At 31.6% G+C, this 15,690-nt stretch overlaps 1 protein-coding gene and 1 long non-coding RNA gene across 4 annotated transcripts; one reads left to right on the plus strand and one right to left on the minus strand.

Moving 5' to 3' along the window:
* The first annotated feature begins 1,479 nt into the window (after positions 1 to 1,479).
* Positions 1,480 to 2,725, plus strand: LOC100803478 (NADP-dependent malic enzyme, chloroplastic-like). The gene is made up of 6 exons (XM_006593077.2): positions 1,480 to 1,570; positions 1,901 to 2,005; positions 2,081 to 2,182; positions 2,270 to 2,335; positions 2,457 to 2,533; positions 2,627 to 2,725. The coding sequence occupies exons 1-6, from the start codon at positions 1,480 to 1,482 to the stop codon at positions 2,723 to 2,725; spliced, it is 540 nt and encodes a 179-aa protein (XP_006593140.2).
* A 2,423-nt stretch (positions 2,726 to 5,148) lies between these two features.
* Positions 5,149 to 14,933, minus strand: LOC106795391 (uncharacterized). Of its 3 annotated transcripts, none has more exons than XR_005887491.1 (6): positions 13,481 to 14,933; positions 12,886 to 12,938; positions 12,508 to 12,576; positions 11,898 to 11,974; positions 10,118 to 10,197; positions 5,149 to 5,236 (listed from the first exon to the last, which is right to left on the minus strand). It is a non-coding gene; the product is annotated as an uncharacterized lncRNA (long non-coding RNA). The 3 variants fall into 3 exon arrangements; XR_005887490.1 differs by lacking the exon at positions 13,481 to 14,933 and adding an exon at positions 13,108 to 13,144; XR_001383825.2 differs by lacking the exons at positions 12,508 to 12,576; positions 12,886 to 12,938; positions 13,481 to 14,933 and having other exon boundaries at positions 11,898 to 12,418.
* Positions 14,934 to 15,690: the final 757 nt, after the last annotated feature.

Here is a 15,690-nt window from a genome sequence, read left to right on the forward strand (position 1 = left end):
ATTGTAAATGAATTCGTTAATAATGTGTAAGTTGAATATTTTAAAATTAAGATTATTTTAAATAGGCAAAAATAAATAAAATATTTAAATCGTACTGTAAATTACACAAAACTTAAAATAGAAAATTAAAACAAAAACAAATATAGTACTAAAAATTAAGAATAACTCGAAAAATTTATTATTACTATTCTATTAATGAATCCTGAAAAACAATATTTTAGGATTATCTTTAAACCAAAATGTCAAAACATCTTTAGTCTTTAATTTATTATCTCTGATGAATGAATACCACTTTTCTTTTAGATACCAGTCATGAACTCATTTTTTTTAACACCAAGCTGACACGCATAAATTTTTCCTTATACATGATTTAAAGTAATTTTTTCTTCTTCTTTTTTGATAAATTTATCCACAATTAATATTGGTATGTGTTGCGAAAAAAAAAAAAAAAAAAACTTTAATAACTAAATTTAGAATTTCGTGATAAAATAAAAACAACAAAATAACTCACCAATGTTTGGGATTTTCGAACATGATATTCTAACAATACCCTATCCCAAGTTCATTGATTATTGAATTTCAATGCTTTGTTGGTTATAAAGCTTCATCACAAAATTGTTTTGTCCAACATAATGTACACCAAGTTGATGTTTTCCGTTTATGTTGTAGAATTCAAAAAAGAAATGTAATCAAAGAACATTCATATCAAATGTCTTCGTTATTTGAAGTTATATTAAATTGTTTTTGGGATCCTTCAATTATGTATTAGCGTCAATTTTTTAACCCTAAAATTATGAAAAAGAATATCAATTGATTGGAAACGTAAAGTTCAATAAATTCTCCAATCATTGTTCAACTAAAACTTACTATTTTATATATATCACGTTACTACAAAAATAAGTTTTAACGACATTGATTCAATGATGGTTCAACCAAAATTGTCGTCGTAAAAATTGTGGTGACATTTTTGTAAATAGTAATAACATTTCAATGGTGGTTATAAAAAAAAAACATCATTGAAATTGCAAATCGATGATGGTTTTAGGGGAACCATCGTTGAAATCAGTTTGAAAGTGAGGAGTTTTGGCTTTTGAGTCTCATGCCCTTTTAGAGTTTCACTCCATCTCACTTCGTCTCTGTCGCACCCAAAAATGCATCTCTGTTGGAGCTGCCCAACACAGACACCGAAGCTGTCTAGTGTTGCTGTCGAAGCTTCTTTTTACTAAGAATCCTCTGTTTGGATATCTCTTTTTCCCTACAATCTTCCTCTCCTTCTTTTTTTTCTTATTCTTCCCTCTCACCACCACTGCCAAAATGCACCATTTCGCACGAACCGTCTCCCCCTCCACCTAGGTCCTCAACGACCAACAATAGAAAATAAGCCACCTCTATTTATTCTTCTACATCATTGTCAGTGGCTAGAACTAGATTGGTGAATTAACTGGGATTGATTAGATTGCGCTGAAAGTGTGTGGGCACATGTGCAGTAGGAAAGTGATACCGAGAGAGGCGGTCTTGATGAAGATTAGAGCCGATGTGGATGCAAGAAGAGAGAGCACTACTATAACTGGTAACTTATGATTGAGGCTAAGACTTTCTGGTGCATTGTTTGGTTTTCATACAACTACACACTACATGTTTAATGAAAAACTTGAATGACTCTGTATTAGGTTGTGTCTCAAAGCTTGTTTACTTATTATACCCACCTTTTTGGATTTTTTATTTTATTTATGAAATCTTGGTTTATCTTGTTTTGCAAATCTTTATGCCTTTTATTATGTTCATGCAACGGTTCAACTCCCATGATATGTTCCCAAAGGAATCTATTCTTTTCATATTCATTTTTTTTGTTGCATCAATTTGATTCAATTTTCTAATGCATTTATTTACTCTAAAGCAGGTTTAATTGTTAGGTTCCAGAAGAATTCACTTCAACACTTCAAGAAGCCTTCTGCTCACAAACATGAGCCTGTTAATAGTCTGCAAGAGGCAGTCAAGGTGTTTAGTATGTCTATTTATAGTCTATAATAGGTTATCTTAGATATGTCCTTAATATGCTTGATTATTGCACACTTTCAAGTGATCAAGCCAACAATTATGATTAGATCATCAAGAATGGGAATAACATTTACAAAGGAAGTAATTGAGGCTATGGATTCAAACAATGATGTAAAACCTTGTGTCCCTCTTGTTGTGGATGAGTATTTGTGTGAGTATTTAGATGTATGATTTTAAATATTGTCATGCCCGACTTGCATAAACCTCTCATTTTTGGCTCTCTCTAGTCCCTTCTCACACTCTAAGTGTATAGTTGAAGAAGCTTACCAATGGAGTGAGGAAAAAAACTTATGATCACATCTTTCTCTAAAATTGTTTAAGTATTCTCTGATGCAAATTATGCTTAACACTCCTACATTTTTGCAGTAATATTAATTTTTTTGCTTGCTTCTCCAAAAAGGGTCGCACAATTTTTGCTAGTGGGAGTCCATTTGGTCCTATTGAATACAATGGCAAAGTTTATACTTCTAGCCAAGTTTTAAAATCTTCTTCAAATTTAGTATTATTTCTCTCTTTTCATTTTGTAAACAACATAATATCATATATGATTCTTTCCTTGTTAATTGAGGAAACCAATGCTTACATTTTCCCTAGCTTTGGTTTGGGTTTAGTAATGCCAAGAGCATTTATAGCACATGATGATATGCTTCTAACAGCTTGTAAGTAAATATGTCAAATTTAGCATGATACTTCCAATGAACATCATCATGCTGAGTAATTGATTTCTTTTGAATGGTAAAGAAGGGAATACCTTACTTTATTTTAATATTCTTAATTCCTTTGTATTCTGTTGGCTTACATTCACCTCTTTGCCGATGATAAGAGTATTTATAAATACAAATAGCCCCAAAATATTAAATACACTCTTTGACTAAATATATGTGTGAAACTTGGAGCCTATTAATATGTGATAAGCAATGCTTAATAACAAACAATGGTTTTAGATCATATAAAATTTAGAAAGAAATGATATTACCATATTGAATCAGTAGAATAGATTGTTGTGGCTAAAAATATATGTAAAATGTTTTGGAAGGATTTTATTCAAAATTGTGGTAGAAGATTATATAGGGGATCTTATGCAAGACACAAAGGTTCTGAACTTTAAAAAAAAAGTACATAGTCTTTGTTTTTTGTGAAAGTCTTGATTGGTGGAAAAAAAACACATTATCAATATTGGTTGATTGTAATTGTTTTTTTTCAATATTATCAAAATCAAATTGCATAAAAAAGATATTTGCTCATTTCCTTAACACTAAGATCCTTGTTTACTATTTAAACACTTAAAAAATGTTAAACTGAAAATTCATCTATTAACATTTTATTTTGAAAAAAAAAAACTATTATTTTATAATCTAAGAGTGCCCCAATTGTAATATGCACAAGTCTAGTTTGAATTAGCTTATAATTTATTAAAAGTTTTCAAATGTGATATGAATATAAAATTAATTTATATCTAATTTTTATAAATTTATAGAATTAAATAGTGAACTTCTAAAATGTCAAAATATATAAAGTAATTTTAATTTATTATACAATAAATATGATTCATTTTATATCAATGGTAGGTACTACGATCTTGTGAATGAAAAGCCATTCCCCAGGTGTTATGAATGGGAAAAGTTGAAATTCTAGATGGCTAATGTAGTGTTCCACCAAGACATCCTTGAAGTGGTGAATTTGGAAGTTGTTGAAGTGGTGGTGGTGTTATTTTCCTTTTCCATAAACTTACATTTACTTGTAAAGAAAGTAGAACCTTTAATTTAGAATGTGTAGACTAATGATTCATATCATATGTTGTAGTGGTTTAGTGATGGATGTAACACCCCAATCTAATCACACCAGAATGAGAAGGATCGAGAGGTTGTATAGGTATGAGACTATGTAGTTGAGGATGAGAATGACTTGAAAGAATTAAGTGGTACTACATATACAAAAGATGCATCTACTTTTCGGTAACCCATCACTTAAGAACTCCATGTTAAAAAGATGTTGGTGCTCCAAAGTCCATGCGAACCATATTAAATAAAATATGGTAAAAAAATATTTATTAATTAAATCCTTAGATAAATGAATAAAATATGTGTTCCAATGTTACATTGTTTCAGAGCATCCATAACCCTAAAATCAATAGTAATATATAAAGTGGAGACCTAAACATCTCTTGTAACATCATCATCATAACCTTACAAACACTCACCTGCAACGCTGGCATTTAGCCCAAACACAAACAAGACAAACAGATAGGGAATAAGATACATCTCAAAATAAATTTAAAACATTAAGGAAGACATAAAGATATAAGATATATTTATAAACAATTGTGTTCCAGAACACAAGCATGCCACATGCAAATCAAACATTACATACACAAATTCACACACGAAATGTGATGGAGATTAGACCCATAGACTTGTATGTGCATGTGGTACCATTTTGGAAAACACTGTGAATGTATTCCGGGAGTCCATGTAGTCGACGAATTGTCACACAATGGGCATCTGACACTATCACTCTTATCAAGATGATATGGATGGCGACGTGTTAGGATGTTTTGACCTTGCAAGGATACTCCAACATGCGACACCTTCTATCCCGACATGCACATTTAGATACTATCATACAAATTACAGAATTAATTAAAGTGATTTTATTGAATAAACATAAAGAAGCTCATGTGGGTAAAAGGTTCACATTCGTGTTAATCACCAAATAAAAAACTTATCAATTAAGGGTGTGAAAACATCTCTGGCCAAAAACAAGGTCATCCAATTTTTTTACAAAAGAAAACAAATTAAGCAGTGAAATAACATAAAGTAACATGTTCAGAATATTATGCAAATTATTCAGAAACCCATGTCCCAATGTCACATCCTATTAGAGCATTGTGTTCCAACATCCTCTAGCATGAGGTTCTCCATAGCCATCTACCTAACCATCTGCTTTCACAAACACAAAGTTTGAGATCATCACAGGATCCAAACATAAACTGTATACACAAGGAGTGAGTTATCACATTCCTAACTAATAGAGAAAAACGAAACAACATATATATATATATATATATATATATATATATATATATATATATATTTAACACAACTCATGTCATTCCACCATTTATCGCATAATATCACATCTCAATGCTACACGTCTCACACATTTTCACATCTTTCACCTACTCAAGGATCAAAACACAATATCACTCAACCAATCTATATTGATCAGTATACAAACATTATGCAACAAATATACTAAGACTCAATCTTATATGCAATGTGGTACCATGCCAGTGAAAAACCTTGTCGGGCGTTTAGGAGTACATGACAAGGCAGACCACACACTTGTAAGTCAAGTCACTCTCTCTAGGTAAAATCATAAGGAGACTAGTCAGGGTCACTCTATTTTGTGATAACGCTCCAATCATATGAGATCAGCATAGGCTTCAAGGAACATTTAAATCGAGTGTATTTACCCCCAAGGCCTACACTCCGAAGAGTCTGTCAAGTCCAACCCATAAAACATTTGAGCATGCAGACACTATCTATGAATTGTACACAACACAATACTCCTTAATTGTTTTCAAAATAATTTTAACCTCTCGCGCATCAAGATGATTAAAATCATCTGATTCCTACAGTGGATCCCATCATAATACTCATCGTGCATTAACTCGTCGTCCTTAAAGGGTCTTACAGTCGTGTGATTGTACGGTTCATAGCTCACAACTCAATGCACACAACATCTCAATACACATGTGTGATCTCACAATTTATCACATAGTTCATCACATATTCAATTTGTCACTTACTCACAATTTCAATCACAATTTCATGATCTCAATATAATAATTTATCATGCTAATCAAGTAAATCTTATCCAAAATTCAAAAAATTTATACAAAAATACTTCTCAAAACATGAGGAGTAAAACCCATCAAATAATTTCACATAATCATATCAAAATTAAGGAATCAAAATCATAGGTTAAAAACACGAAAACACCAAGAGCACTCAATTTTATCAACCAATTCGCATCAGGACATGAATTGGTCCATCAAACACAACAATATCATAATTATAATAGTAAAAGGCAGAATTATAATTCAGTAAGAATCCCAAAATAAACCCCAATTTAATCCTCTAAGCATCTCTACACATGTTCATTCTAATCCCAATTGCGATAAACTCATCCCTTACCTCTAAGAGGGCTCAAGTGTATAGTCCGACACTAATAGTAGCATCTCTAGCAGTTCCCTAAGATTCCTCAAGCTTTTCCTCTGGTTTCTCTGCTAGGGTTTCCAAGCGTTAGACAGAAGGAGAAGGGATTTGAGCATTCATTTCATTATCTCCGTGTGAGGGACATCTCTCTAAGCATAAATATTTTTCTCACAAATCCCAATACTAGGGATGTTTAGAATGAGTTCCAAACCTGGTGTTCAAATTTCGCAACGATCCAACGGTTAACGAGTCAGGGATCATAGTTTTACTATCATGGGTTTAGGTATGTGGGAAAAAGAGAGAGTTTCGGAAGAGGGAGAAGCGAAAATGAATTTTAGAGAAAAAGAGAGCCTAGAGACGTAATGGTAATTTAAAAACTGACCTAATATGTCTCTATTTATAGCTAGGGTACTCTTAGCATATTATTTACTCTAATTTTCTTTATTTTATATTCTTTTTATTTTCTAAGAACATATATTTATTTTATTTACCATAAAATCATTATTTTAATCAATAAAATTATCTCTTCTTATTTATTTAATTACAAAAACCTAATTATTTTCCTAAAACTCTATTTATTTTTAAATAAATTCTTTTTTAATTTATTTTACGAAAAACTGGGTGTTACACAACACATGTGTTCATAATAAGCTTAAAGTGAATTTCAAACCGTTCCACTCCCGAGGTCAGAGTTATACATCAACTTAGTCATGACCTCCCCGGTTAGGTTCATAAATGTCATTCACTTTAAAACACATATGCACAACATGATGCATGGTTCATAGACTATATGAACATGTTTTATTTTCGAATTCCCTTGGAGATTCCTATCCTGTGGGGATAGGTTCTCCTAACATTTTTCACAACACATATGCATACCATAGCAATTACTTTCACATATACTCATGGACATCATGCATTTAGTCACAATATCAAGCACGAGAACATTCACTAATTTACACAACAATATTATCACATCGCTTCATTCATCAAATCATAAGTATAACATCATGCATCATACTACCACTCATTGTGATATCAATATTACACACTCATTTTTCCTTCTACATTACTATGACATTCATAGAGTATATTAATCATGTATAGAGTTGTACTAATCTATTAAGATGGTTTTTATCTCATTAGAAAGATAAGACAGTTATATCCAACTTCTATGTTGACCTCAAAATCCCTTTCAATAGTTTAGACACCTAAAATTAGGAAATATACTAACTCATCGCATAATTCTGACAACTTAACCTTTACTCACTAAAATTGAAATATCTAGAGTTATATAAATCCTTTTTGAGTGAAATCAAATCCCTTAATTAGATAACATCTAGGGACGCAACTCTTATGAAGACGAAAAAGTATAATCCTATCATTTAAGTACATGTTTTGGTGTTCTAAGTTAACATTTTCTATTCGAAAATCAACATGTGCGTCCAACATCAATTATCAAATTCAATTTCAAGAACATCAAAATGACAAAATGTCAAAACATACAACAATTAAATTCACCCAAATCATAACAAAACAATGTGTTTTAGCGTATTCACAACTCATCCAAGAAAATAAACTTGCTATAATAAAAAACCTAAGATCATACAATCTACTTGTGACTTATTACCACTCAAACAACAAAAGAAAAAAAAGAGAACCCACTCCCCTTAACCTCCAATGAAGAAATTTCTCAACAAGAAAAAAGAAGAAGATCCCGTGACCATTCCCAAGAACGTATTGACCCAATGGTTTCGTCCACCACAATCTTTATGACAACTCTTAATGTGGCAAAAACTTGGTTGTGATTTAAAACACAATCTCAAGCCGCCTAAATTCCCTGAGTTTGAAATCTCAAAGGGAAATATAAAAATATTGTCCGAGGGGCTCTGCACCTAACACTAAGCCCACTTAATTCTTTGGTGCATATAAGGCTTGTGGTCTCCTTTATATATAGGGAAAGAAAGGGATTTGTGAGGTTATTGTATCCAATGTGAGACTAAGAGCGTTTTTCATGATCAAGTCACCTACTTTGGAGTTGATTTTCTCTATGATAGAAGTCGATTTTGGTTTTCAAGGTGTATGAATGAATTGTAGCTTTTTCAGCATGTTTTTCAACGATGCAAAAAAACACCTCAAATGGACAACTATAACTCAAGATATGATGTGTTCTATCTAGGTTTGTCATTAGGGGTGAGAATAGGCTAGACCGGCCTACAGGGGCCTACGACCTGGCCTACATAAAGCGTGGTCTGGCCTGGCCTATTTAATTAAAAGGCTAGGCTCAGACTTTTTTAAAAGTCTATTAAATTAAATAGGTCAGGCTTAGGCTTATTAAAAAGTCTTATAAGTCCGATAGGCCAGCCTATATATATATATATATATATATATATATTTATATTATTTTTTGGGTACAATTAATATTATTTTTTAAAAAAATTAGCAGATTTCATTCCTATAATTAAGTAAAATTTTAATTACAAGGTGTGAGTCATGTGTTCCTTTATATTTCTCATTATTTTTATTAGTTTTCCTATTTCTGTTAACAGTTCCTTTTTTCTATTCCTATTAGGTTTCCTTTTTTCTTTTATTACGTTCCTGTATTCTAGAGCAAATAAAAATCATATCCTATCATATCCTATTACGTTCCTATACAAAAATCATATTCTATCATATCTTATTAGTTCCTATACAAAAATCATATTCTATCATATTTTATTACGTTCCTATACAAAAATCATATCCTATTACGTTCCTATACAAAAATCATATTCTATCTTATGGTGAATATGGAGGAACTAATAATGAAATGACGTTACTATTAATTTTATTGGTAGATATTTTATGTACCAGTTCTGTTCAAATAAAATGGAGATGTAGGTTTTATTTTTTTGTTGTAATAATTAATATGTTGGTTTGATAGACTTGGATGATACTACCTCAAGTATGAGGTTTTCTTTTGTTTTAGATTATTTTATATCATTTGGTGATTTCTGTTTATATTATTAATATATTTTTAGAACTATCAACTAAATTAACGTTAGATAAAAATTAAGGCAAATTATATATTAAGGCCTTGTTTAGCTTATTATAGAAGGTGCGTTATTTTTTTGTTTTTGGTAAAAACAACTAAGAATATTAAAGATTTAATGTGAAAAAGATTTTTAAATAGGATTTTGAATAGACTATCAGGTCAAGCTAGACTTTTTAAAAAGTCATACTACAAAAGGGGTTTTTTAAGTCGGTTCTATGGGACATTTAACGACGGTTTTTAACCGTCATAGAATACAGTGTCATAAAATGACATGCTACTTTTTACGACGGTTTTGGAACCATCATCATATATATGGGTTTCTAAGACGGTTATTCAAATAACCATCTTATAATGTGTCATTTATCAAAGACGGTTTTCTTGCAATATTCGACTTAGTATACAGGACTTTCTAAGACGGTTATTAGAAAAATCGTCTTAGAAAGTTAGACATACTAAGACGATTTTTGGAATAACCGTCTTAGATTCTCAAGTCACATGAGACATATTAGGATGATTATTTCAAGAACCGTCTTAGTATGTCTAGCTTTCTAAGACGGTTTTTCTAATAACCGTCTTAGAAAGTTCAGTATTTTTTTTTGCAACAATTTTATTTTTTGTAATATTTGTGGCTGCTATTTTATTTTTTGTAATTTCTTTAACTAATACAATACTAAACATTGATTTTGAAGAAAATTAAAGTATACTCATTATTTTCAATTGAAAAATCATTATATTACATAATACAAAAATTTACATAATTAATTAGATTCTCAAATTTTGCAAGAATTTACATTACTATTCACACCTTAAGTAGAACAGGGACTAAAGAGTAAAACACAAGCATGGCCACTGCAAATCCAACCAAAGTCCAACCAAAGGAAGCACCTGAAACCAACATTGAAAGAAATGAATATGAATGATGATGCTTACAGGTCTTACATCACTGTTGAGAGCATGTTATGACAACATATAACATTATAACTTGATATCAGGCATCCTAGTTAAAGTGAAATAGTATCGTTTACTCAACCACAGAGAGAGAGTGATAAATAAAGCTTAACGCCTCTGCCGACCAATGAATAGATTTAAGTTTATTGCACTCAAGTATGCTTATGTAATAATTAAGGATACAACAGGAAAAAGATGCAATAATTCTAGTCAATGGACATAAGTTTTTTTTTTTTTTCAATGATAGGGGGACAACCATTAAAAGTTGCCATTGTATTAAAACATAATTCCAAGTTTAAGACTCAAGTCACAGTGAAGTTATATTCTGGCCTCAACCAATTACAAACTAGTTAAGAATTATCATTGCTATGGAATAAAGTTATTAGATAGGAGATTATGCAGAACAAAAGAAACATTAGATTATCCAAGCTCATATTAGACCCTTTTGGGATTAAAAAAAACAATAGTGTGATTTGCCATCATATGATTCCTCAGGTTTAGAGATAACATTAGCAATGTATTAATAGCATTGAAGACAGAAAATTTTATATACTACATATAATGAAATGACAAACGTTATTTCTGAATTCAGCTAGTACTACAATTCATCAGTACGTTAACTAATATCTTAATTAATATCACACAGGCAAGGCACAATAATCTTTTATATCTTAATTAATATTTATTTATTGTGAAAGATTTTTTTAGTTGGATATAAAAAAATGATTTTTTTTAGTACAATGAAACGAACAAGCACAAATTGAAAAAAAAAAACCTCCCATATATAATTAAAATAATATTATATTAAATTAGAGTGTTTTAGGAGCTACTATTTAATTTAACAATAACATTTGAAATATTTTTTTTAGAGAAATTTCAGAAAATTTTCTTAACTTTCTATATGTATCCATCTATCATTCTTTTATCTTTATTTTAAAGTTAATTTTTAATATATATTTTTTCAAAAATACCGCTAGTTAAAAGTAACCTGATATTATAATATGTTTCTTATAAATCTAAAATACAGTCCAATTTATGTTAAAAATATTTATTTGTAATAAATTTTATTTTGTGTAAATTTTAAATGTATTTAAATATATTTATTTATTATATGTTTAAATGTATTTATTTATTATAAATTTTAGTTATATAAAATAATTATTTATTTTGTGCAATGCACAAACTAAAATACTCATTACTAAAAGAAGTTCTAATTTTGAATTTATAAAGTTAAATAATGGAATCAAACTTTGCTAATCCCATATCCCCTTCCCGTACTTGTTTCCAATCAATTCTTTAAAACTTTAGCAGGACGTACTGTAAGATTGAAACTTTTTTAGTAATCAATGCAATTACTATAGTTTATTTATTTTTTACCGCCGGTACAAGGTTTATTTATAATTTGTGAACAATTAATTAATAATGAGCAAGTGTTAGAGGAAATTATATATATATGAGCCATTAGCATAGAGAAAATTGAAATGAAATCCAGTGATTTCAACAGCCCAACTCCAAGTAATATGCAGAAAAAAAGTTATAAATAAAGCAGCCCATACCAGAACTTCTATTTGAACAGTAGAAGGTTGTTTTTCATGAACATAGAAGGATAGGGAAGTATATGCATATTCATTGGGTACCTGTAGGAAGTCATGACTTCGGGATCTCTTAAAAGCCTTTGTCTTCATAATACATTGACAATGAGCAAGTATAGAACCTGCCACAAAGTGTAGACATGTGGTATGCATCATGTAACAAGTCATCAAAGTCAATACCCCAAAGTATTCATATTAATTGGAGTCAGTTTTTCATTTTAAAAAAAAAATTAATTATAAATATGCATCACACTCAAACAGAAGAACCTAGAGAATATACTAATAATATTTTATAATCCAAGAGAGCAGCAAATGCAATGCATGCCTCACGCCTTGAAAGAAACTAACACATCTCTAATATTTCTTCTAGTTGTTTGTCATATTGTTCAACTAATCATGAATCATGCTTCTAGTTCTAGAGTTCTATTATTCAATCACTATCCATGAGTGCGTGCCAAGTGTCCCAATTTTATTATTTTAAGAAAATGATGCCTCTAGTCTAGTCCATTTTCCTTTTCATTGAAAGTCATATATATTACCTAACTGCTTGCCTCTAAAAAAAAGAAAGAAAAACCTGACACGGTCATCAAAGCCCAAAATGAATTAAAGAGCATTTATAGCAATAGTGAAGGCAATTCTAAGAAATCATTCTTACCTTGAGAGTATTGTGAATTCGATCTAATGCCATGCTACCAAAGTTTGTGAGCATCCCCAGGATAAATTTCTACCATGAAGCTACACCAGTTAGATATCTTTAATCATATGCATTGCACACTCCCTTGCGTTTAAATACCTCAAGATGCATTAATGAATAAATTGTTTGCAAGAAAACGATTTGTGCATATTGGCAAAACTAGGAATAACAGGCTGATGAAGACAAAGAACTGCATTTATTTACTCAGGGAACATTCATTCTCTATAGTGTTCCTTCGTTAAATAGATTTCCCAGCCCCCATGTGAATGAAAGCCATTAAGAAAAAAAAGAGTGCCTATCCAAGAAATAATCCAAGAGAGAAGAGAAAGCTAAGCTTACAGCTGCCACGGGAATCTCAAGAATGTCAAACTATGAAGGCATTACAGAACCATCTACAAAAAGAGCAAATCAGTAGATTAATTATCTTTTAAAATGAATAAGCATACAACATTTTTCATAGCATTGTATCTAAAAGAAAACAGGACTGCAAGGCTATCATGATGTCAACAAATGCCATCTTAGATGATGTTAAAATTTGAATGGATGTACAATAAAAGATACCAAGTAGAAAATCCAGGGTAAGCAAAGGATGAATAGGAGAAGAGATGGCAGGAAACAGATTTAGCATACAGTTATATGAGCAAGGACCATCAATCAGAACAGAAATTCTAATAAATAATTTCCTTGAACTTACGTATGCTATGATCTCCCAAACACCTCAATTACAATATTTGGTGGTTGAGATTTGAGTGCTGATCATAAAATTTCAAGTGGTATGGAACTAGAAAATTAAATTAGACCAATTGAGGAAATCAGAAGGTCAATTTTGTACACAGCATAGCCGATCTATGAACCGGGATGTAGAATGAAAGTGAACAGGCAAATTCAAGGTAATTAAGTTGAAAGTACAGAGAAATTGAGTGTAAAAACATACAGTTGCAAGTGACAGGGGCAGAAGGGAAGGACCATTTGGCATCTCTGAATTGGGAAGAAGTGAATAAGGTTTTGATGGGTTCCCATGAATGCCCTCACCAATCTCTCTGACCAAAGGGCCCTCCTCTATTTTCTCTACTGCTCCTGCCATACTTTCCATCACCCCGCGAGAATGACGGCCGACTATCATCTTCCAGCATCTTGTCGTTGCTGAACCGATAAATCGCATACCCATGACCATGGCCTTCAGAAAATATTCAAACCAAAAAGGAAAATATAAAAAAAAATCAACACAAGCAAAGGATATATTCTCGCATCCAGAAAAAACATAGACCAAAAAATAAGACACACAAAAATCTTGCAAAAAGAAAAAAACCCTCCTCAAGGCAAAAAGTAAAAATATTCCAATAACAACAACAGAAGCCACGGATCTTCAAAAATAACCCAAGGTCGACCCTCCAAAACACATCAAATACACAAAGAACAACCCACCAAATCTTAAACCACTGAAAAACTCTTTCCGATAATGAAAATAAAAAAATAAAAACTAAATAAGAAAACAGATGCGCAAGTTTTCCGGCATGTTGTGCAAAACAAAACGCAACCGAAACAGAGAGTTGGAATGAAAACTCACCTAGCGGTCGGCGAAACTCGGCGGATCCCCAGCGGTTGAAGTCGCGGTGGTGTGAGGAATCCCTCCATCTGGCGATAGACCCAAGCAACTCGAACCTCTCGTGCTTCCTCTCCTTGAAGAAGTCCTTTCGATCTCAAGGCAATGGTTCAGGCGGCATCAAAACCAACCCAATAGCATGGGCAGCCACAGATAACAATACCTAGGGTTTACCACCACACCCGCCGTGCATGCAAATTAATAAACCCTTGAGGTATATCTCGGCATACCCTAAATTCGTATCGAACTCGTTAGCGGCAGCGCTGGAGCTCGGCCAGCCAGTTTCGGTCACAATAATCGACACGGTCTCGTGAAGGAATTGGAGGAGTGAACCGAATAGGGTTGCGCCGTTGGGTTCTTGAAACTGTGCGTTGGAGGGAGGGAAAGGGGAGGTGAGTGTGGTGACGAATGAGAAGGAGGTGGAGACCTTGATGTTTTCGAAATGAGAAGGTTCAGGAACTAGGGTTGGTGAAATGAGTATGTGGGAGGACGCATTTTGTTTTTTTTTTTTTTAACTACGACGGTTTTTTATTAAAACCCGTCGTAAACTTTATTGCATATAACATTCTAAGGCGGTTTTTAATAACTGTCTTAGAATGTACGACGTAAAATGTAATTTTTTTATGATAATTACAAAAATGTCATTGCACCACTTTTTAAATCGGGTCTACAATAACTGTCATAAATCACACGTCGTAAAAAATGCTTTTTTTAGTAGTGTCAGGCCGAGCCAAAATAAAAGTCTTTGATAGGCTATAGGTCAGGCTCAGGCCTAAAAAATTAATCGTAGGCTAGGCTCAGGCCTTTTAATGTCTGGCCTGGCCTGGCCTATTCCCACCCCTATTTGTCATCATAAAACTAACACTAGACTTTGACAATCTTTCAAGCATTATAACTATAAGAAATTAATCTAATACTCTTCTAACACCAAATATAATATGATATAATAAAGACGACAACAACAACAATAATATATACAAAATACACGCATGTATAGGAACATACACACTATCACAATACAAGTACATGTTTAGAACAAAATTAATAATATACAAAATAATCACAACAAATATTTACAAAACATATTACAAAAGAGTTCTAATAAGAGTTTTCCTTAGGGTATTTTGCTAGTACTCAAAACTTGGGGTGTTACAATGGAACACCATTGGAATTGGAGATGATTATAACAATTAGCAAGGAATGAACAACATACTTTTTAAAATGTAAAAATAATGTGTGTATTTGAACAATGTTTGATAATATTGTACATCATTTATATCATATTTATTTATTTATTTATAATTTTGTTTGGACTCCTTGGATATATTTCCTATATTTGTTTTGGACTAGATTGCATATATTTGTTCTTTGTTAAATTACAGGTTGAGTGCTCTTTATAACAAAAGAAACATTAAAAACAAAAAATTATATGACTGTTCCCAGAAAATTGTCATAAAAAACTCAAATCAATGATTAATTTTTAGAAAATCATCATAGAAGTTAGACTTTCTATGATGGGTTTTTGAAAAATTACCTTTAAT

The sequence above is a fragment of the Glycine max genome, chromosome 12, assembly GCF_000004515.6.
Source record: "Glycine max cultivar Williams 82 chromosome 12, Glycine_max_v4.0, whole genome shotgun sequence".
Classification (NCBI taxonomy): Eukaryota; Viridiplantae; Streptophyta; class Magnoliopsida; order Fabales; family Fabaceae; genus Glycine; species Glycine max.